The sequence below is a fragment of the Gordionus sp. m RMFG-2023 genome, chromosome 2, assembly GCF_954871325.1.
Source record: "Gordionus sp. m RMFG-2023 chromosome 2, tfGorSpeb1-WG-v2, whole genome shotgun sequence".
NCBI classification, from domain to species: Eukaryota; Metazoa; Nematomorpha; class Gordioida; order Chordodea; family Parachordodidae; genus Gordionus; species Gordionus sp. m RMFG-2023.
In genome coordinates this window covers 12586655-12611170 of record NC_088776.1, presented here as the reverse complement: position 1 = coordinate 12611170, position 24516 = coordinate 12586655, and the positions used below count along the sequence as shown (strand labels likewise).

At 26.5% G+C, this 24516-nt stretch overlaps 1 protein-coding gene across 1 annotated transcript in view; it reads right to left on the bottom strand.

The window, feature by feature from the left end:
* Window positions 1-17203, bottom strand: part of LOC135925221 (probable phosphorylase b kinase regulatory subunit beta) — a 32273-nt gene extending 15070 nt beyond the window's left edge. The window contains exons 1-16 of the mRNA XM_065460443.1: window positions 17114-17203; window positions 16850-17011; window positions 16004-16169; window positions 12735-12834; window positions 12041-12148; window positions 11560-11619; window positions 10693-10829; window positions 10084-10243; window positions 9327-9671; window positions 8836-8893; window positions 8439-8516; window positions 7759-7914; window positions 6924-7021; window positions 4560-4706; window positions 4116-4199; window positions 1497-1601 (exon numbers count right to left, since the gene is read on the bottom strand). Of these exons, the coding sequence (XP_065316515.1) occupies window positions 1497-1601; window positions 4116-4199; window positions 4560-4706; window positions 6924-7021; window positions 7759-7914; window positions 8439-8516; window positions 8836-8893; window positions 9327-9671; window positions 10084-10243; window positions 10693-10829; window positions 11560-11619; window positions 12041-12148; window positions 12735-12834; window positions 16004-16169; window positions 16850-17009 (1962 nt within the window). The 5' untranslated portion in view covers window positions 17010-17011; window positions 17114-17203. The remainder of the gene's footprint in view (window positions 1-1496; window positions 1602-4115; window positions 4200-4559; window positions 4707-6923; window positions 7022-7758; window positions 7915-8438; window positions 8517-8835; window positions 8894-9326; window positions 9672-10083; window positions 10244-10692; window positions 10830-11559; window positions 11620-12040; window positions 12149-12734; window positions 12835-16003; window positions 16170-16849; window positions 17012-17113) is intronic.
* Between the last annotated feature and the right edge of the window lie 7313 nt (window positions 17204-24516).

Genomic DNA, 24516 nt, shown 5'->3' with positions numbered 1-24516 from the left:
AGGGGCAATGGTTTATCCAAATCGCAGAGTGGAATATTGTAATAAATTTCATAAATCCTTTGAATGATTGGAGAAATTGGGCATTTTTGTGCGGGCATTATATAGCCCGCACAGATGTAACAAAATTTAGAGACACATTTTAAACAAGGGGACCTCAGCATTAATTTTTTGTAGAATATTATATAAGGAGGGAATTTGAATAATATTTAAAATCCAATTTAAAAAAAAAATTAATGAAAGAAATTAAATGTTTATGAAAAATTAAGCGCGAAAAAAAATAATTCTTCTCCTTTCTTTCTACTCGTTATTTGGCATTATTATTTATTGACCATACTGCGGGTTCAAGGTATTACATTGGAAAATCATATATTTTGATATAAATTGATTAAAAAAACAAATATTCTTAAATACATCTAAAAAAGATAAATACTAATAAAAAATATGAAAAAATTACCAATTATTTCATTTTAAATGAATTTTGCTTCAAAAATGCTCAATTTAAAAAGAGTACAAATTAAAAAAGTGGGTACAGATATCTGATTTTGGTATAAATTGATCATAAATGCATAAAATATTACTAAATACAACTAAAAAAGATAAATATTACCTTAATTTTGCTTTAAAAATACTTTATGCAGAGAAAATTCAATAAAAGTGTACAAATTAAAAAGTTCGAAAATATCTGTACGACTTTTTTAATTTATAGAATTTGATTGAATTTTCATGGGATAGAGTACTTTTGAAACATAATTAGAATTAATATATAATCTTGAGCATATTTGAAGCAAAATTATATAAAATTTATCTTCTAAAGTTAATAATTTTGATAGTAATTTAAATTGAAAACTTAAGACCCCCAAAACGAAATTCTTTACCATTTTTCTCAAAAACCAATCGATAAAAAATTATAAAAATTAGTAAATTTATAAAGAAATATAAGTTTAACACTATCACCAATTTTCAGGGATTTTTATTCGATACTTTTTAAAATATATCCGATTTCGAAAAGTTGTCTTTATACGGTAATATTTTTAAAACTTGACGTGTAGGGAAAATTTGGAAAACGGATTCGAACTCAGCGTCAAATTCTGCACAAAAACTTGTTTTTATTTTCTTCTCCTATTTTTCTTGTCACATAGTGTAATCAATTATATTAACCCACAAATAACATCAATTTTAAAAAAATATTCAAAGATAAAAAATCTTTATGCACTAAGAAATGCTTCCCTGGCTCGAAACAAACAACAAACAATTTATTCCTCCCCCTTCTGCCAAATAAGGTTTTTAAAATTTGAAATTGATAGTCAAATAATTATGATAAACTTTAAAAAAAACTTTAAAAGTTTATCTTGATAAGAAAAAGACCATTTCAAATAATTTAAAATCAAATTCTTCTTTTTACTAACCTCTTACTTGATGTTAGAAAAAAGAAAAACTCGTTCCTTAAACAAATATTTTATTTCACAAAAAATAAATAAAAATAAAATATTTCGAACCCTAATATCGTTTAAGAGCAAGGAAATATCGTAAGAGAGGTAGAAATCACGCACTTCCAACAATAAAGGATGACAAATTATCGTCGTGTTACACACTCTATAAAACTAGGTAGGTTGATAAAAAATCAAATGATTAAATAATTTCTCAGGACCCATAAAATTTTCACCATTTTAAAGTAAAAAAAGGCGTAAATTGTTAATAATATTAAACGAAGCTAAAATTTAATTATTTTAGGACAGAGACCCACATAGACACAATTTCAGGCCCGGACCGGGATTTAAAAAAAATCTGGCACAATTTTTATTCTTGGAATTACAATGTTATTTTGAATTTTCTGGCTGTATTTTGCAAATTGTTCCAAAGGGGGAAATTGGAAATATCCCCAATAGATTAATTGATATATTTAAATCGGCCTGCCTGGAATTTTAATCTAAAAAATTATTCAAGTTCGATTTGGTCCGGATTTTTTAAATCATACCATTTTTCGGCCAGTTCGAAGTCTGTAAGTCTCAGTAAATTGAATTGACACTGATGATTAATAATATTCAACTAAAAAACTATATAAAACTTACTTTTAATTTCATAAATCAAATATTAATAAATTTAAAAATATAAAATTTTGAATCTATTTTTCAAAATTTATAGATAAAATCTTTATTTAATAACTATCAAAACATTATTCACTGTTTAGCAATTTATTCTAAACCGAGATAAAACTTTAAAAAAAAATCAACAAAACTTTTAAAAAATCTTTAAAATATTTTTGAGCAAAAAATCTTTTAATTAAATTTTTGATTTCACCCTTTCTTTCTTAGGCCACTTCCAAACACGACGTTTTTTCAAAACGTTTTCCGAAGCAGGTTTTTTGCAATTTTTTATTTCCAAACAAGCAACGATTTATATTATACAGCTGATTTTTTTACAAATGAATCTTATACCAAGATATTATATTTTAAGACATTACAAAAAAAAACGAAAAGTAAGTATAATCTATAAAGAAAGATCTCTGTATCTGATCTATATCAATTTAAATGATTCCCAATTATTTCACTATCTTGGACTATCCAGGAATGTTTTTCTACTACATACTTAACAAAATTGAAAATAAAATTATGCATATACAAACAAATGCAAAAACAACAATATCTCCTGAAAATAGATAATTTGTTACTCTAAGGTAATATATTTAGTTATTAATATATATAAACCATTTAAGATACTTAAGAACAGGCCTTATTTAATCTCAACTATCCTATAGTAGCAAATAAGTAAAAGCTGCAATGCTAAGTAGTAAGAAATGATAGAGAATCATACCATTTCCATGGAGTAGCAGAATCTCCCGAATGTATTACTTCCCTCCTTCTCTTTTTCTCTAAAAAAGAATCCCTCAAATTCTTCCATTTTAATTTGCATATTTAAATAAAGATTTATGTTGTTATGATTTATTAAAAGAAATATTAATAATTTTATATATTATAAATTATTAAAATTCATATTCCATATTAATGTTTACTAATAAATAGTATTAAAAAATCTATTGATTAAAAAATTCTCATTATAAAGTAGTCAACATTAGGTGATTCAATGTAAAGTTTTGTTCTACTTTTTATCACATAATTTCCATAGTTCCGACTAACAATCTATTAGAATAATTATCATTACATTGATTCCATAAATCGTCGAGCCTCTGTAAAATTTATCAAATCAGATATAAAATTTCCCCTAAAATCATCTCATTTATTAATATTAATATAAAAATAATTACTTGTTCATTTCAAACGTATCAGACGCCAATAAATCGTTAAAAAAAATAAGCTAGTTTGTTATTAAAATAAAAGTAAAATCGTATGTATTAAAAAAACGTTTTGTTTGGAAGCACCCAACTATTAAGCTGAATTTATTATTTGTTGGAAGTGGCCTTATGCATAAAAATTACAAAAGATTTTGATATTTTTAGGTAAAATTTTATAAAAATTTCTTTTCTTCAAAAAAAAAATCTATTTTGATTAATTTTCTTTAATGAGACTTATAGGCATACATTTTTCGTTACAAACAAAATAATAGAAAATACCAATAATATTTTAATTATTCATATCATTTATGGAATTCATTGTATAAAATTAAATTAGATTATTTTGATTGATAAATAAAAATTATGTATATTTGAGGATACTTAGAATTGTGAACCATCATCAGTAAGATTTTTAAAAAGTATAAAAAATTACAAATTTAAGAATTAAAAAATTCATTAAAACTTTCCATTTAGTTGGTAAATTATAGCCATCATCTTTGTTAAAAATTATTAGGTCTTTTATGAATTTTAATAGATATCCTTTATTGGTCTAGGGAAATAATTTAAATTTTGGGATAATAATTTAGAAATTGTCAAAATTAATGTTAAGATTTATATTTTTTTAGAAAATTAAAATAAAATTATTTAATTGGATTTTCATCTACCAAAATTGGTAAAGAGAAGAATTAGGCACTCTGTGCCAAAATGATAATAAAATATTTTATTTTAATAATGAATTCCTTTGGATTTATTAATTCTATATAAGGCGATGTCATATTTGACAAAATAAATAGTTAATTTTTCTTTTCAATAATTTTTCATATACTTTACTAGTTCCTAATGCTCCTATAGGGCGAGGAGGACGGCCAGTCAATCCTAATTTAGTATTTGATCCCAAAAAACTGTAGGCCTAAAAAATAATTAATATTTTTAAATAATAAAAAAAATAGGCTATTTGCTATAGAATAAGCAGGAATATCGCATAAATAAACAAAATGTGATTATTTCTCTACAAAATGTTTAAATTATTGTTATTGATTTTAATGGAAAACTGGTAATCATAAGGTTTGATAATCATTGGAGTAGATTTGGATTTAAAGATTGATTATTATAAGTTTTAGAGAAACTAAATTTTTTCCATAATATAATTTTGATAAAACAACAATTAGTAAAATAACGCGTTCTAAACACACCCAGTTGAGGATAAGGGTTAGGATTATATAAATATCTTTTAAAGTATTTTAGTTATATTTAGAGAAAAAGAAAGAACTTTTAGTAATTCGCTCGGAGGCCATATTTGTACAGGTTCTACTTGGTGAGGGGTCTGCGTTTTGATTCCGTACATGCTCAAAAAGGATTGTAATCTTGTACTTTCGGAAATGGGTATTATTTGGACGACCAGATCGGAAGAGTTTCCCTAATAAATAAGACATATAATTTATAATTATGTCATTTAAAAATTCACAAATAATTATCCACATTAGTGATCTGCATCAAAATGATTCATTATTCAAGCCCTGCCCGAATTTTTTTTAAAGTGTTTGTATAGCCCAACCTGATCCCGAACGAAATTTTTTTTTGTTTGTCTCGAAATGCCCGACACGAAATAAAAATAATTCGTTTTCAATATTTTTATATTGAATATAATCGAGTTTCTGATCATTCATTCTACTTTTGGAACAATTTTGAAATTGTTATGTTCATCATTTTTTTTATTTATTTTTTTTTTATTTATTTTTTTTTTCTCGGAATTATCAATATTATTTTTGATTATCGATTTTTGAAATTTATCAATATTTTTCATGTAATTTATTTTTTCTCGGAATTATAAATATTATTTTTGATTATCGATTTTTCAGAAATTGATTATTATAAAAAGGAAAAAAGAATTTGGAAAAAAAATATAATAAAAAAAATGATGAACATACGGAAGAACCCGCGCGGAAATATATATAAAAAAAAAGAGAAAATTTAAATTTGATATAAAATTGTCTAAAATGCCAGCAGCAATTCCTGTTAAAGAAAATAATGACTCATTTACGACTTTTCGAATAAAACTAGAAGCCTACTTTACACTAAATGATATATCGGACAACGAGAAAAAGAGAGCAGCATTGATATCGGCACTATCAACCTATGACTTAAATAAGGTTATTTTAAAATTCGCTCCGAAGTCAATTAATAAAATAAAATACGACGATATGCTAGATTCGCTAATAGACAACGATAAAAAAATTGCACCATTGGAAAGTTTTCAATTTTATAAACGTACCCAAAGGGACGGGGAAACCAATTTAGACTTGTATATAGTTTATTTCCTTATTTTCTATTTTGTCTTCCTCTTGTTCCTTTCCGGCTTGACAATAAAATATACCTTTTGTTTTTTCCTTTTCGTCTATCAAGTCCATGGTTCGAAGGAGTTTTTCAATTTCCTCTATACCCATATCTTCTTCGAGTAATAACTTTGTCGTGATATCTTTGCTTTCTAAACCATTAATTATTTGCATTTTTAAGTTCTCTTCATATTTTTCTTTGAAGTTGCATTTAAGTGCCAAAGATTTTAGTGAATTTAGAAATTCTAAATTGGTTTCCCCGTCCCTTTGGGTACGTTTATAAAATTGAAAACTTTCCAATGGTGCAATTTTTTTATCGTTGTCTATTAGCGAATCTAGCATATCGTCGTATTTTATTTTATTAATTGACTTCGGAGCGAATTTTAAAATAACCTTATTTAAGTCATAGGTTGATAGTGCCGATATCAATGCTGCTCTCTTTTTCTCGTTGTCCGATATATCATTTAGTGTAAAGTAGGCTTCTAGTTTTATTCGAAAAGTCGTAAATGAGTCATTGTTTTCTTTAACAGGAATTGCTGCTGGCATTTTAGACAATTTTATATCAAATTTAAATTTTCTCTTTTTTTTATATATATATTTCCGCGCGGGTTCTTCCGTATACATAGTCGCCATTATAATATTTTCCGATTCCTATTATGTCTTATATTTTTATTATATTTTTTTCAAATTCTTTTTCTTTTTACATCATAATAATCAAACAGAAATATACCATTTTTATTTTTAAAATATAGGCCCGACCTGGCCCGATTTATAAAAAAAATATTAAGCTCAACCCGACACGGTTCGAAGTGTATTCAGACCAAATCTCGCAGATCTCTAACCCCTCATTCATTGTTAGCGCGAATTACATAATACTCTGTATTTTTGTATTCTCCGCTGTGAATTCGGAATTCAGAGTTAGCAGGAATTCATGGAGAAGTATACAAAATATGCAGTATTTTTATATACTTTGCCGCATATTCACGATAATTGTTAATGCGGGGTAATACACATATCTAGTCACTGTATGGCTATATATATTTATTTTCCCCAAATTTAGTCATTCTAAATCCCAGAAAAAAATAATTTAAAATAAAAACGTTTAAATAAAAATTTATTGGCAATGGAACCTGTATAATTTAAACACTTGATAACGATTCTTATATTTATAAACAAGAGAGAAAAAATATATGTTTAGATGCGCATTGGTCAAATTCAAGAAAATACAAAAAATATCTCAAATATGTTCAATTATACTTGATTCTTATATGAAATGTATATTACAAAAAAAAAATTAAAACTTGAAAAAATGAATAACGTGAGGAACTTCTGGGCCGTTCAGAACCGGGTAAAAATTTTCTCATCGGATCGAGTTCCGTTATGTGCAAATGTCCTTCGACTATCAAATAAATATTAAATTTAGTAAATTTATATAATTCTCGGGAGTAAGATAGTAAATTAGTAGCTTCGCTAAGGCGGAGAGAAAAGGTGCTAGTCAAATGGAAATTTAATTTATGCACGCCTAAAGATAAGAGCTAGCAAGGTCATTGTTGCGGATAAGTGGTGTCAATGAACAAAAAAAAATTCACTCGTAACAATGAATATTATTTACTAGTAATTATTTCGGAATTAAACAATAAATAAAAATATGAAAATATTTATATTTTTTTACAATTATAGAAAACGGGGTTTAAAAAAAATGATTATGATAAAAATTACATTTAAAAAAACTACGATTATCTTTTTAAATTTGTAAAGATAAGTAAAATAGGCCAAAAATCAGTCAGACAATTTGCAAATTTTTAATTTCATAACTCTCTTTTCGCTGTATAAACTTAACAAAATAATTTATTAAATCAAATATATGTATCAGTATGTAATTTATATGTTCGCTGATTATTATATTGTTCTAATATCCACATTTTTGCAAAATGCATTTTTTTCCATAAATCAATTTTTCTTTACCATATTCTTCCCTTATCAATAATTAAAAAAATATTAAAATATAATTTGGAATAATCCTATTATTATAATGTAAATCTCCTATTTAAAATATAAAAAACATTTTATCTTTATCAATGCTCTTAATGGATATAGAAAATTATAATACTCAACCGACGAAATATAACAAATTACCTAACAAATTGGATATAAGATAAAGCGATTGTCCCCACAAAAAGTGTCTGCCTAACTTGTATTCGGGACTCGAGTACCTTATCTGAGTACCTGGATATTTCCTTTCCATTTGCATTAGAGGGATAGGAACGTAGTAATATTTGGGAACTATTATGTCTAGTTATTTTATTTTTTTATAAAATCGAATAAAATAGATGTCGGATTAATTTCTTATGAATGCAATTAAAGAATAATAATTATAATTTTGCAAGATAGGTTCATAAAAAAAAATGATACTTACCATTTAAAATAAACAACCATTAATCAATGGAGGGGGGTGGGCTTAGTTTTTAGAAAAAATTTATACGAAATTTTGTTAGCTTCAACTTTTAAGAATTAATTATAAATAATAAAGTTTGTTCTGCAAGATTTTTAATAAAATACATTTATTTAACAAAATGTAATTATATCATATATAAAAATTTAAACCCGACCCGGCCCAAAATTTTTAAAATATTATGCCCGACCCAACCCAAACCGACCCAAAACCCGTTCGGGCTAAGTACGCCGTGGTTTACAAATCTCTAGAACATATATACTACACCAATTTATTTAAAATAAGAAAAAAATAAAATTTTCCTATTATAAAAAACAATTAGAAAATTATTTGATAAATAGAAATGATAATAATATATAATAACCATCTTCAGTTTGCTTGAGTAAAGGTTCGAGTAGTTTCATATAATGCTGAACATCGGCCCCGTTTTTTTTAAATACTCCTTTATATAAATAATTCATGTAAAATATAAATTTAATAATTTAAGGTGATTTAAGTTAATTCTTTTTAATCAACCTTAAACAACCAATTACTTATATCTAGTTTTACTGACTACTACTGGCTTAAGAACTAAATCAGGATTTATACGAGTTAGCCCATTAACTACTTAATCAAATCCCTCAAAGTATCCACGAAAAAACACCCAATAATGATGGTCATGCGAAACAGTATTAGGACATTAACATGAAAAAGATACTTAGCAATTTACTATGAATAAAGAAAATGAGGAAGTGGTGATTATTTTAAACATAAAATATTACCGTTAATTATCATGAATATATAAAATAGCGGCCATTCACTTTCAACCCCATCGAACTCCTGAAAAAAAATTTTGAAAGAGATTTAATATCATGATTATTTTCATTTCCAATAATAAATAATAAAAATGCATTCAAAGTTTATTAGATATTCTCAATCATCTAAAATATCAATTTTATTAAACTCTGTGTATCATTTCTAATAGTCCCTGAGGAGGTTCAAAATTATTTCATTTGTAAATTATTGATTAACTTGAATCAAGTCGGATTATTTATCCTTAAAGTATTATATTTAAAAAGATAGAAATTGTTTAACAAGAAACACACTGATTTAAATATTTTATATTAAATGAAATGAAATATAATTTAATTTTTATTTTTCCTGAGTAGTAAATTTAAAGGCGAATTTTTAAGAATTTCTGGAAATTATACACGTAAAGTTTAAAATGATATATAAACTAGTCGTTTAAACACATAAAAAAGGACTAAATTACTTTAATTTGACCCTTTTCGTAGTACAGTTTCTTTTTACCGATAGGAGATGTTTTGGAAGGTAAATTAGATAGATTACAAGATAAATAAGTTAAATTTGTCGACAAGGTACTTAAGGTAGCATTCGATTGATTTTCCTGATTCTCGTCGTTTAGTTGGGCATTCGAAATAGGGAAAAAGTAATTGGCTTCGATTTCGGTGCCATAACCGTCTCTAATAAACCGTTTAAACCCGTATTTGCCTTCCAACTTGTTCTTGAGTCGCTCCAAGGATTTTGATATGAGGACTTCATCGTGCAGAGCGAAACACGGAAAACCCAAGGTTGGAATAAGGGAACAGTCAGTGTTCTAATTAAATAAGAAGCCAAAAATGTGACAATTGTTTTATCCATTGATACAGGAATGAGCTGGATTAGAGTCATTATAAGCATATTTTTTTAAAAAAATTTCAAGATTTGGATGGATAGATTTTGTTATTCATGTTGTTTATTGTAAAAAGATGTGCGAAACATTTTTAGAGCATTACTTCATTTCAAATTAATGTAGGGTTATCTTGTCTGCCAAATTAATTTTTTTTGGGCAGATAAACTAATTTATTACAAATTAAAGTTAAATTAAGACATAATTAATTATCTTTTTTAAAAAACTCGATTTATAAAGATGGTTTCTATTCCATATAAAATAATAATATGAATTACCTATCACTTCTTCATTCCCAAAAATAATTGATTGGAAGAAAAAAAGTATAAATGTAGCTCACTTTAGAATTCGATTCCCTGGGCAAGAGGGTTTCCAAAATAGTTCGGTTACGATTATGACCATCTATGTCAACGTAAATGACGGACCAGTAGTTACCCATTCGACCATAAACGTTGAACCCGTTTATTAATTCTAGCGCTGCCTTAGCCATACCTATGGAACTAATCGGTATATAATATAGGTAGGATAAAAAAAAGAAGATTGATTATTGATATCGAAATATTTACAAAACGAATTTTGAATCCTAAAAAAATAAATTAATTCGTGAATTCAACTTATCACGGATAATTTTTTTTATAAATAAATATAAAGGAAATAACGTGATTAATCAAACTCCTTCTAAAGGGCATTATAATTTATATAAGTTTCAATTTATAATAAATTTAATTTTTTTTATAGCTGTGCCCAAAATATCAAAAATTAAATTAGCAAACTTTAATGAAAATAAATATTAAAAAAACATGTCCAAGACATAATTCTAAAAAATTTCATAAAATTTAACATAACGATTTCATTAAAATTTGCGAAAGTTTTAAAACTTTTAGAATTTTTTAAAAAAGATTTTGAAAATAAGCCTAAAAACAAGTTAATAAATCTATATCCTACCAACCTAGCATGTAATTCGCAAACACCGTTGTTGTATTTGGTTCCTCTTTCCCACATTCCAAAATCGGGGGTCCTGTAAGCCCTTTCCACGTAAAACACCAAATTTTGAATAAAATTTACCTCGTCTCGAGTGTAAATAATCTGAATAAATAAAAATAAATGTGAAATGGAGATGGGTGGGGGAACCAAAACGTGAATAAATTTTTATGAAACTAATACAGTGGATTTAATATTTTCCCGTATTAGATTGCTCTAGGATCACCATTTTTATAATATTTTTATTTATATTTACATTCTAAATTTTATAAACATTATTAAATAAAATGCATAAATCTAGCTAATTAAATGGAAATTAATTTGATATAATAGAACCTCTGTGTTTGAAAATAAAATATAAGGTCGATTTAATTTTGAATGTTCGGATGTTGAAATTTATTTTTATATAAAAATTAAATAAGATGAGCTAAAAAAAATTGAATTTTTTTTTGCACCCCTTTAATCCGTAATAAAAAATTTTGCTGATGATTTGTCTATACTTCTTTTATTTTTATTACACTAAAATTTCTAAGACATTTTTAATTTTTATTTCAGATCTTCAATTTGTATTTTTTTTAATGTTTAATAAACAATGTCTCTGACAGCTGTTATCATTACCAAATTTTTATTATAACGCGATGTCGCGCTCTCCATAGCGATGGAGAAAATCAAGCAAAGCAATATCGTGCTAAAACTGCTCTTTAGAGAAATGTGTCCTTAGACGAAGTGTGCTCGTATTAAATTTCGGAATATTACACAAGCATCGGGTAAAAATAAGTAGTAAATTTTTATTTGCGTGGTTTATTTTAACAAAATAAATATAGTGGGGTTCAACCTGAAGTCCCGACGATATCATCTGGACGAGTGTGATGAGGTACAATGATACTGCATCAATCTGAGTGTTTTTTTGTTAAAATAAATTTTTAAAAATATATGTAGCATAATCAAAATGTATTTCAAACAAAACATTTTTTCAAAGCGGTTTCGGAAGAATGTTTTCAGCAAATGAATAATAATTGGGCGAATTAATATTTTTGCATAATATAATATTTAAGCGCCATTTAATCGTTTTTCAATTTATTATCCTATATTTGGAAATACAATAAAATTGTTATGCCACAAAAACCGCTTCGAAAAAATGTTTTGTCTGGAATGATCTAAGGAATGAACAGATTTTTAGATATTAGATCGATTTGATAATTCTTTTCATTTAACCCTTATTACGGGTTAACGGTACACGTATGATCAGACTTAATTTTCAATTTATCATTATTAGTTATTTTTAAGCTGATAGTCAAGACAAAACGATTATCAACCTGTAAATTCTCATAATTCTCGGTAAGTTCGTTCGCCATCCCCGTTTCCAAGTCAAATTGAGAATGAAGAGCGTTACTAAGGCTTTGATCATATTTGAAACGTTCTAACTATTATTTAAATGTTTTTTTAAAGAGGGGAATAAGTTAGAGCCCTCGTATTCGAATATATTTTAGGAGGTCCGGTCCAGGAAAAAAAATTCACACTAATTTTTTTGTCTCAGAGTCTGCCCAACTTGACTCAAGATGGGCCGAACCTATTCATGCAATCAATATTTTATGATTGTCTTTTAAGAGATGTTACCTTAAAAAAGAAAAAAAATGTTCAGCTGTATTTGTTTAAAAACCTTTGCAAAATACCGTATTAATTTTTTTTTTTTTAAATGATAATATAAAATGTCAAAACTTAGGGTTCATAAACATGTTCTACGTGTGCGTGTATGCAATAACATATCGTCGGCTCAGTATTATTATGTTCTATATCCATTTTTTATAATTTTTCTTGAGAGCATTTAAAAAAATAAATATATATATAGTAAATAAAGGATTATTCCAAATGTATGAAAGAATATAGCACTGTAGTAGTTATTTATCGGGGAAGATACATCTAAAATATTATAACACTCAGCCGACGATATGCCAAAATAGACGGCTTAATATTTTATAAATTAATATAAATATGAATATATAATAAAACTTTATCAGATTGATTCATCCAGCTGCATAGAATACCTCTCATACATTTAACGGCAGATTGGGCTAGTTCATGAATTCTTCCATTATTATCATCGACTCTCCTTTTATTCAAAAAATAAAAATGTTAATGTGCAAATTATAATTTGAAGTATGAAATATTCATTTACGTACATTTCATTAGCTTTTTACGGTCATTTGGTATAAAATAAAACTATAGCCTAACTATAGGGGACGGTATCAATGGAGGAATTTCTAATTCCGGTTAAAATTTATGCCTCATCCTTTAAATATGATTTTTTTTTAAAATGCCGTTCTCAAATGTTTTGATCTTCCATATAAAAGTTTTATAATTCTTCAAAATATACCTTACCCTTTTGTCCATCTTTTCCTCCTTTTCAACTAATATTCTTAAAAATTTTTTAATGCTACATTTATCTTTTATCTCCAATCTATAAATTTCACCCATTCACCAGCCGAAGATAATTTTACTCCATTTACCTTAGTGAAATCTCATCCCTGGAATTCCCTAATTTTCGATTGTATCGTATCATTTAATTTATTTTTTTTGATTTTACTCTAACAATAAAAATTGTTTCATAATTATATTCAGATTTTTCTTTCTTTCTTTCTTGTTAAAAAAATTATAAATACGACAAAGAAAAAAACTCTCTACAACTTTTGAATAAAACAAATTTCATAATTTCGAAATAATGCAACCATAATCAAAAGATCACATGTGCATATTCAAGATCATCAAAGGGTTTTAGGGAATAAGAAATTATTTAAAAATTTCATAGGCAATAATACAACATTATGAACTTTAATCGTGATAATAGGGTACCTTATTTCATAAGGTATCTACTCACACTTTAGCCTAACGCCAATTTTTAATATATTATAAAACAAAAATAGACTTTTGAATAAGATAATATAACGAATATTAAATATGCTAATAGTAAAATCTTATTACATAACCCATGTTGCAGTATATTGCGAAGCTTTTCCATTAGTTTTGCGCAACGTATTTTCTATTAAACAAGTTTCACATTTATTAGTGTAATTTTTCGCCCCTTTCTTCCTGGGGTGTTAGCATATTTGGTTTCACTGTTTTAGTTACATTTATCTCCTATTATGCAAATAAAAAAACCATTCCTTATTAAATGGGATGCTCATCTAATTAGACGAAATAATTTTTATATATAGGGTGAAGCTCCATTTCAGGTTATATATAAAAAAAACTTATACCTAATAATATATTTTTTTCCATGCCTTATTTTATCAAGCACATATTATTCCTTGTCAGACCACTTTTAACACTGGTTAAATCATACAATGATGAATAAAAATCTTTCGTGATAATTAATAACTCCAAGAAGTTATGTCAATTACTGTATATTTATGGGTGTTGGTATCGCGTGAATGAACTCTATTTTACCCTAAGCTGGATGAATGCCATTATTGTCTATTGCAAATCCAAGGTAAGAGACTTATTTTTTCTTTAAAAAAAGGACAATTTTAATTCCAGCCTAGCATGTTTTAATTTTACCAATACTTTTTAGATTGTTCAAATTTTATTTTTTCCAATTAAGGAAATATCGGCAAGATATACCCCTGCTAGTTTACAGCTCGTGAATTATCCATTGAGAGTTGAAATATAGCCGGTGCATAGATACGCCGAAAGGCATACATTGATATCTAAAATAGCCGATATGAGTTGACATAGTTAAATATTACTTTGACTTTGAACTGTCTTCGATTGGCAGCTTAAAATAAATAGGCCTCCTTTAAATCTGTGAAGGTAAGCTTCTTACTCGCTTGAACTAATAAAACATTTGACAGTTTATGGTAGTCAGTTATAGATAAAACTATACTATTGTAAGAGTTCAACTTGAAAATAAATCCCCAATATCAATTGTGGTTACGTGCACAAAGGACATGCAGCTATTTGTGTTACCATTGATATTATCATTTAATAATTATTCCACAATATGAATATGAAACATAAAAACTAAAGATATGAATGACTGAAAAACGAATTGTGGCTACCACCAGAGAATTTTCCAGTGTTTTTGATGAGAAGCCAGGACTAGTCCAAGATTTTGAAATTAGTATTAATCATAGTGATACGGCTAATCCAAAGTCTTATCTAGCACGTAGATTACCCTTATCCTTATAAAAATCAATTGAACTGGCACTTGATAGACTTATGAATTTGAGGATTTTGAAAGAGATTGATCCAATAAAATCTGGATGACTTGGGATCTGTGCATTTATGCAAACGCAAAGTTGATTGGGAAATCAGAATTTATGAGTTACAACTAACCCTTAAATCTTATATGACTATTACAAAATACCAACATTGGATGACCTACTAGCCAAGATACAAGGAAATTTAAAGTTTACCATCTAAGATTTAAAGAATGCTTTAAAGGGATATCTTATATATCAACTCATATTGGATATTAGATTGTATGCCTTTTGGCCTATCTAAATCAACGCTATATGGAGAATCTATTAAAAGACTATAAATTATAGGAGTATATCCTGACGATATTATTATAACTAGGAAAATAACATGGAGCAATGTAAAAGAAGTATTAATGAAATTGAAATAGGCTAGGCTGAAAGAAAAATGGCCGAAAATACGTTTTCTAAAAGAATCAGTTTCTTCCCTGAGATTTGTGATAGATAATAATGGCATCAGGAAAAAATAGATGTCATGCTCAAGATACCAACTCCTATAAGTATATAACAATTATGATCCTTCCTTGGACTGGTTAAATACGAAAGATATTTACCACTATAATATGGTATAGTGGCACCATTACATTATCTAGTGTTAAAAATTATTGGTTCTGGTTGGGCAAGGAACAATATGTGTTTGATAAAATAAAGAAACTATTCTGTAGATTTATCAATTACCGTAATGTGACACACCCAACACTGATTTTGGGGTTGTCCTGCTTCATACAGTTTTAAAGGGTTATAGCAAACCCAAAACTATTGGAGCTGGGAGAAAATTATGCATGTAAAAGGATGTGTGAGCATTTGTTTAGAATGGAAAAATTTCATTCCTTCAAATATTCAATTCGAAATTTTGCAGATATACTCTAGAATGAAATGATAATACCTATATTGCCTCAAAAACCTATCTTTATATAAATATGTTATTAACCCCCCTCCCCCACACTTCTAGATTTTAGTATAGTTAGGCTCTAATTATATTAAAAAAATGAAATATTATTGGTTAATAATTATATTAGAACCTACTTATATGCTTGACATAGAGCCCATGAAGCCATAGCACAATATATGCTATCCCTTACTTTACTAATTTTTATGGAAGAAATATGGTCTTCATTTGAATTATCAGTGCCACCATATTCAGGAAACAAGCCAGTTATAACACTTTGGTCATTGAGCACCAATTTTTTAACTATAAATAGATACAAAAAATTATCTAATTGTACACAATTTTTAATTTTTTGGTTAGGATTTTAAAAGAAATATAAATAAATTATAGACAATAATCAATTGGGAAAACATAAAATAGAGTGTTCAATATATTCATGTATAGGCTCATATTTTTAATTATCCTTTAAAACAATTTTTAAAAGCCAAAATTATTCAAGATTATGAAATTTAGGGCAAGGCCAAAACATTTCTAAATAAATACTTAGCTGATTTTTTTCAGATCCTGGCGAGGTCCAATATTTTGACCTCTACATGTCTCTGTTATAAATACAATTTTATAACGTAATTCAAATAATTAATGTTTAAAATCTTGCAATTTATCAAGTTATTTGACTAAAAATATGAAGTAATACTTGATTTTATAACAAAGTATATATAATTACTTTAAAACAAAACAATTTTTATATTTTATAAGAATTTTAACTTATTATTTTTTAAATTTATTATTATTATGGAAAAATTTCTAATTAAATTTACATATAAGAATAAATAATATTATTTTTATAAGATCCAGTATTAGACCTGGCCAGGTAAATAGTTTGCACCTTGACACTGGTGAAAAAATTGGACCTGACATATAGCTTATATTTACAATAAGATCCTAGATGGTAATATGAGTAAAGGTATAAATTAATTTTTAACATCTTTGATAATGAATTTCTAATTGCTTAATGGTATCTTTATATTCAACTTGGGTATCATCTTCTAATTTTTGACTATCATCTAAATTGAATTGAAATACATTATCAGCAAATATAGCTGACGCTCTATCTTTTCGATATCTCTCTGCTATTAAAGACATTTCTATTTGTGATTTGTTTTAAATAAAAAAATAATATATTAATTTAGCTAAAAATTGTCATAAAAGTATAATTATTCTAAAAATTAATATAACAAACAATTTACAATTTGTTATGCAAAAATGAATGTCATTAATAATTTCCTAATTTTTTCGGATTTTTCTTAAATCATATGGTTTATTAAATTATGTTGCCAACAATCCGCTACAAAAATATAAAATGAGTAATTTATTTATATTAACTTAAAATATTGCAGCAACTATTCTACTAGCAGTATACAATTTTTTAAGATTTATACTTTAAATATATAGATTATTAAAGTTTAGAGATGATAAGAGTATAAAAGTTTTTTCGTGCAAACTACCGCTTCAGTCTTGGTGTTTTAAATAAATAGCTGTGAAGAAAGCTTAAATGAGTATGCTCCAATGATATCTCAGAAAATTATTTCAGCATGCGCCTATAAATTGAGTTTAGATGTGTCTGATCTACAACTCAATATTGTTTTTTTTAGAAAAAAGAGTGCTAAAGGAAAAGGGTGTTAACTTATTTTAAAATAAGTGAATTATAATTTATAATGTACCCCCATATTATAGGCGTAGCCAGAGAGCAAGAAAAAATTCTTCCGCCTTTGAAAAATTGCCAGTTTTCATAAATATCATTTTGAGCTAAAAAAAATCCCATTATTATAAACAAGAATTTGAAAGAAAAATAAGTAATTTTTTTTAAATAACGACTATATGTAAAATATTTTAGGAAACCTGTTTTTTTAAAGCGAAAACTACTTTTTATAAAAATATATCATAGCCAAAATACAGCAATAAGTAAACTTAAAGACCTCCAGCAAAATTTATGGGTAACCTCAACTAATAGTACCACTCCCTTTCCCTTTAGAAAAATCCTGTCTACGTCTATGCCTTGTAATTTTTTTAAAGGCCCTATAGCTTGCTTTTCTCTTTATCTTTTACCAGCGTCTACATGACAAGATTTTGCTGAATATAAACACTCCTCAAAAACCTATGCCTACCTCCCTAAAAATATTTTGTTAATTACACCTTTTTAACTACAATGGTACTATAACCTAAATTATTTTAACTCTACTACCAATACCAACTATCAAAATATAGTGGATAGAGTTATTTTTTAGATCATGAATTCAATTTAAAAACCTCTCATTTAATAATATTTACAATAAATGCATTTTTATAGTATATTTTTTGTTATATATATGAGTTTGCTAAGAATGTTAAAGCCTAGCACTAAATTTTATTTGGAAAATAATGTCTATGATTGTATGCAATTTATAGATTTAGTGGATGATCAGCAATATCATGTATTATAATAGGGCTAAAAAATTAATTTTTACAGCAATATATTTTGTTCTATTTTATCTGAAAATTTAATACATAACCACCTCAATCAATTTATCCTACCCTCCTTAAAGACGCCTACACCCCTCCCTCAATAAAAATTGAATACAATCTGTTCCTACCACCCCCCCCCCCTTTCTCCCCGCCCCATCCCCGTTCATGTAGACGCTGATCTAATGAAAAAATATTTATAAAACAATATATACAAATTTCTCTTTTTTTATATAATATCATATATTTTCATTTTTCACCATTTAAATTTCTTAGGGCGAAAAGAAAAAATTATAATAATAAAATGCCACAAGAAAAATAATATATATTTATAATAAGTCCAGGGTTGGACAATAACGAAAACACTTGTATTTAAAATACTAAATGCAAATACTTTTTCTATTAATATTTATTTTAATATTTACGAAAGTATTTGATATTTGTTGTATTAAATACTTAAAAATTAATAGTGTCTATTGCATTTTTGCGTTACAAAAAAATGCATTATTCAAATTGTAATAATATTCAAACAAAAATAATGTTTTATTAAAATTATTAAGTTATCATTTAGATCCCCGTCTATGTAAATGAGATGAAAACGCGTGATAATTGTAGATTTTTCACACTTTAAGAGTTTTAACAAGTGGGATAAAAAACTTTTATTTTTTCGCTTGGAAGACTTTTTAATTTTTACTTTTACACATAATTTTTAATTTTTAATTTTTTTAATTTAATTTTTCTTTTATTTTGATTATGCTTTTCACTTTGTATTTGATTATAGTTATTTATTTAATAAAGATTTAGAATCATATTTTAGTATATATTTTTATTTTATATTTAGGCTCTTAAGTTCACAACCCAAAAACCTCCAATTGTGACAATTGTCTTATCACGTTTTCTGACGAATACTAATAACAAATACAATTTATTTATTTAAATTTGTGACCCAAACAGTGGCGTAGCCAGGATTAGCTCATGAGGGGGGGGGGGGTTTAAAAAAATTTTTTGGGGGGCGAAACCCCCAAAATCTTACATTTTTTGTGAACACTCAATATATTTTATGCTATGTTATAATTATTTTAAAAAATTCTTTAGCATAAATAACATTCCTTTATTTAATCATGTATTTATTTTTATTATTTAATATAAATTTCAAAATGTAGATATTTTATACAGACTAAAATATTAAAAATTTTATTGTATAAAAACTCTATTAAATGTAATTTAACAATTACATAAAATATAAGTAATTCTTATGTAAATAATGGTATTAAAAATATGACGATATTATCAAAATATAAATATTACATAGTACTTTGATTAAAAATAGTAGTGATTGTATAAATTTTAAGAGTTAATACAAAGATTATATAAATGTTATAACTAAGAATTAATTTTATGAAAAATTTGATTATAATTATATTATTAAATTGCATTTTGATTTGAATTTATAAAGAGAGGTCTACTTTTCTCTGAGATTTTGCTAATTCATCTAGAATCAAATTTTTATCTAGAATAATTTTCTTAGAAATATTTAATAGGGCTAATCCATTTAAACGTGTTTCACCGGTAGTATTTTTTAAATAAGTCTTTAACCTTTTTAAAGTTGAACAGCTAAAATAAGTAATAATGATTTGATATTAGGCAGGGAATCTTAAGTGCAGTTACACATGGAAAGGGCCTGCAGAGCATTTTTGGTCTCAAAGAATACTCTAATTCTGTCAAGATTTTTATACCAAAATTCAACATCACAAAGTATTATTATATGAGCCTACTAAATCATCACGTAAAACTCTGAATTTTTTTTAATATCCTCTCATTGTTTCAAGTGTAATCAACAGTTTATACTCAACCGGCAAAAGAAAATAAAAGCTTTTTAAAATAAAATTATGACTAATAAATCTTTCCTTTAATTGAAATAAAAATGTATCAATAAGGGGAATAAAAATGTTTATTTTTTAAAATCCTCAATAGTAGATGCATCAATATTTGAGCGATTGGATTGTCTAGAAACTACTCTAGGGTTAAAAATTTCAATCCTAAACATATTAGCAATCTCCTTTACTTTCTCATATATTTCAAAATTTTTTATCATCACTCTCACTGATATTTATTAATATCTCAACAATATCCTTTGCCCTATTCATAAACTCTCGTAAATTAAAATCAATTTTTTGTAACATTTTGCTAAAATCATATGTATTTAAATAAAAAATAAACGCAATGAATTGATATTAAAAATTGCGCCCTCGTAATAGCCTGCAAAAGATTTCAGCACGAATCTTTTTCTTTGCTTGATATGTAGGAATCGAGTGCTGCAAAATAACTTGATATTTTTCTATGAAAAGTCTCACTGACTGTTGCCTTTCAATAAATCTAGTTGGATAACTCTTTTTAGTTTTAGCCCTGCTTCCATAGCCAAATAATAGGATCAATAATTATCATTATCCTTTTTCTAATATTTGTAACTTGTTTAAATTTTTGTTAGTCCAATATTTTTTTACAATTTGATATTGCTTTAAATTGTCAAATATTTCACATGAATTTATATGTAATATGTTTTGTTGATGAAAATTAAAATTTTCTAAGGCATCTTTCCACCTGGTATACACGGTACTTACCAATGTTTCAAGCTTTTGCAACCCTTTAGCATATCTTGGTGAAATAATGAAACCCACCTTACAAAAAGCCCCTTGCTTTATTGCTGAGTAGGCAAGCCACTTATATTTTTTTAGCCATGTTAATTGAAATGTCAAATTTCTCATATTTAATGACACTGCTTTATCATGAAGATAATCATCCTCATCTTGTAAATTTGTGATGGGCATATATGTTGGTGATTGAACTATATAAAAATAATTCCTTACTAAAAATTAAAATAAATATCTATACCTTTATCAGGAAGATTTTCCAATGTAGTAGTAGATATAGGTTTTGTCTGTGCTTGACTGTTGAAATAGGAATAAATTGAAGATTGTTTTTTTTTTCATTTTGAAAAAATATATTTTTATAAAATGGAATATGACAAACTAGACAAGTTTTAGCAATAAAAAATAATTTAAAATTTATTTAAAAAAAATATAAAAATAATCAAATACTGATCAATTATTATTTATAATAATTTAAAAACATGTTAATTTTTAAGTTTCAAGCATTTATTATCAATAGTATCGCCACAGCCCGACCGGCCAGGCTTTAGACCCAATCCTTCGGAAAGTATAAGAAGGGCCTTTTTAGCAACTTTTTCTCACTCCTATTTTAAAAATAGCTGGGTAGCATGTAGCGAGAATTCATTTTTGCAATATATGCTTGTGGGTGAAACCTTCTTACTTCAAAAAGAAAATGAATTTTTCTATAAAATATAAATTCGACGAGTTTATTACATTCCAAAACAAGTATTTCACACAAGAGATACATAATTATGGTGAATATGGTACTATAGTAATCTTTATATATCATATATTATTGGATGATCAATATTAGTGATACTGATTAGAAAAACAAACAAAATAGCTAGCAAATTTTTTAGGGAGCAGGAACAAAGGTACTTTTAAGTTCCTATTTTGTTCCCATTCCAGCCAAAATATATGTTGCGTTCAACGTTTCAAACGCGTTCCAAATATCTAATTTTTTTTTAAATTTTATTAATACACAATTTCTATTCATTAATTCTTATCTCAATTGTTGATAAAAGTCAGAGTCCTGCAGAGGTACCATTTGTACGGCCCGGTCCAGATTAAAAAATTTTAGGCCCGGCCCGGATATTTAAAAAAAAATTTTTTTAGGCCCGGCTCGGAATTTTTTAAAATTATATTAGACCTGGTATATACAAAAAATTGATTATTTCGTATTTTATCATATTTATCGGCGAGTATTATCATTTAATAAGCAAGTATACAGCTAATGTTGTTAAACGGCTCGTTTTGAGCCGATTTTTAAAAACGGTTAACTCAATATTTTCGCCAGAAAAATATTGATTAAGTCTCGAAATTTCGTTACTATATGTTTAGACCTTTGCTCCTTTAATGAGTAAAATTTTCAGGCTTGCATAATATTTTTCTGGATAAAAAACTGAGTTTTTAAAATCGGCTCAAAACGAGCCGTTTAACAACACTACATATTTTATTTTTTTTTATTCTAAACGGATATTTAGTATATTACAAATTGTTACTATAAAAAATTTGTGTAAATAATATTTTGAGAATATACTATGTATTTATAAAAAAAATAAAAATGATATTTTAATTAATAAAAAATATAACATATATTATATATTATCAGAGACCTGCAGGCCCGGCCCTAAGCCCTGCACGGTTATTTTAAATTTTTAAAATATACCCGGGTCGGGTCTGAAAATTTTTTTAAAAAAATACCGGGCCGGGCCGTATTTTAAAATTTTTTTTATACAACATGAATTATTATATTCGTTAATTAGATATGGTTATAATGATTATATATAGTTATGATTAATATAATGATTGGTGAAAGTTAACACTAGCTAGCACTCATAGTATCAATTACATAATAAAATTATAGTTTTCCTGCCATGGAATAAATACGCAAAGGATTAAATACATTATTATATAATATATAATATATGTTATATTTTTTATTAATTAAAATATCATTTTTATTTTTTTTATAAATACATAGTATATTCTCAAAATATAATTTACATAAATTTTTTATAGTATCAATTTGTAATATATTAAATATCTGTTTAGAATAAAAAAAAATAAAATATGTTGTTAAAAGGCTCGTTTTGAGCCGATTTTTAAAAACGGCTAACTCAGTTTTTTATCCAGAAAAATATTATGCAAGCCTGAAAACTGCTCATAGAAGGAGCAAAGGTATAGACATATAATATCGAAATTTCGAGGCTTAGTCAATATTTTTCTGGCGAAAATATTGAGTTAGCCGCTTTTAAAAATCGGCTCAAAACAAGCCGTTTAACAACATTAGAATATACTTGCTTATCAAATGATAATACTAGCTGAAAAATATGATAAAATACGAAATAATGAATTTTTTGTATATACCAGGTCATATAATTTTAAAAAATTCCGAGCCGAGCCTAAAAATTTTTTTTTAAAAAAATCCAGGCCAGGCTGGGCCCTCAAAAATTGTTTTTTTAAATACCGGGGCGGGGCCGAAAATTTTTAATCTGAGCCGGGCCGGGCCGTACAAATGGTACCTCTGCAGGTCTCTGTATATTATATAATAATGTATTTAATCCTTTGCGTATTTATTCCATGGCAGGAAAACTATAATTTTATTATGTAAGAGATACTATGAATGTTAGCTAGTGTTAACTTTCACCAAACATTATATTAATCATAACTATATATAATCATTATAAACATATTTATATTGACGAATATAATAATTCATGTTAATTAAATTTTTTAAAAAAATGCGGCCCGGCCCGTGTATTTTTAAAAAAAAATTTCAGGCCCGACCCGGCCCTGGTACCCGGGCCGGGCTTAGGGCCGGGCCTGCAGGTCTCTGATAAAAGTATTAATCAAGATATTTTCGAAAAGTTAATACTCTATATATGCCAGGTCGTGTTATTATAGAAATAAGTGTCGATATACACTTCTCAACACTAAATGTGACAAAATTATCCATTGAAATTTAAAACTTTTATTATATAAATAATATATTTTATAGAGATTTAAAATTATTCGAAGATTAGCCAAATATAAAAGTGTTATTTATAAAGTCTACTTTTCAGCACACAAGTTCGGGCTAAAAATGATAAAAACGATGAGAATTTATTAATCAAAGCTAACGATATATTTTATATATAAATCGAATATCAAAATGAATTTTGGTATAGTGTGTCTTATATGTTATATGATTAGAATATTAAATATACCTTAAAGGTTTCTTTAAAAAATTGTATCTATATCCCAAAAATATGACCGTATATCTGTATCTATATACTTTTTAGGCCTTGTAAGTGTGCAGGAATAATATATTTGAAGTATCTTTAAACAACTCTGCTATGATTATTAAATAATTTGGTATGGCTATAAAAAATAATTATTATATCAGGTGAGCCTATATTGTATATCGATGTATCTCTGAATGATTTATTAATAAATAAATATGGAGAAATTCATATAAAGATTAATGACGAAGAATTAGA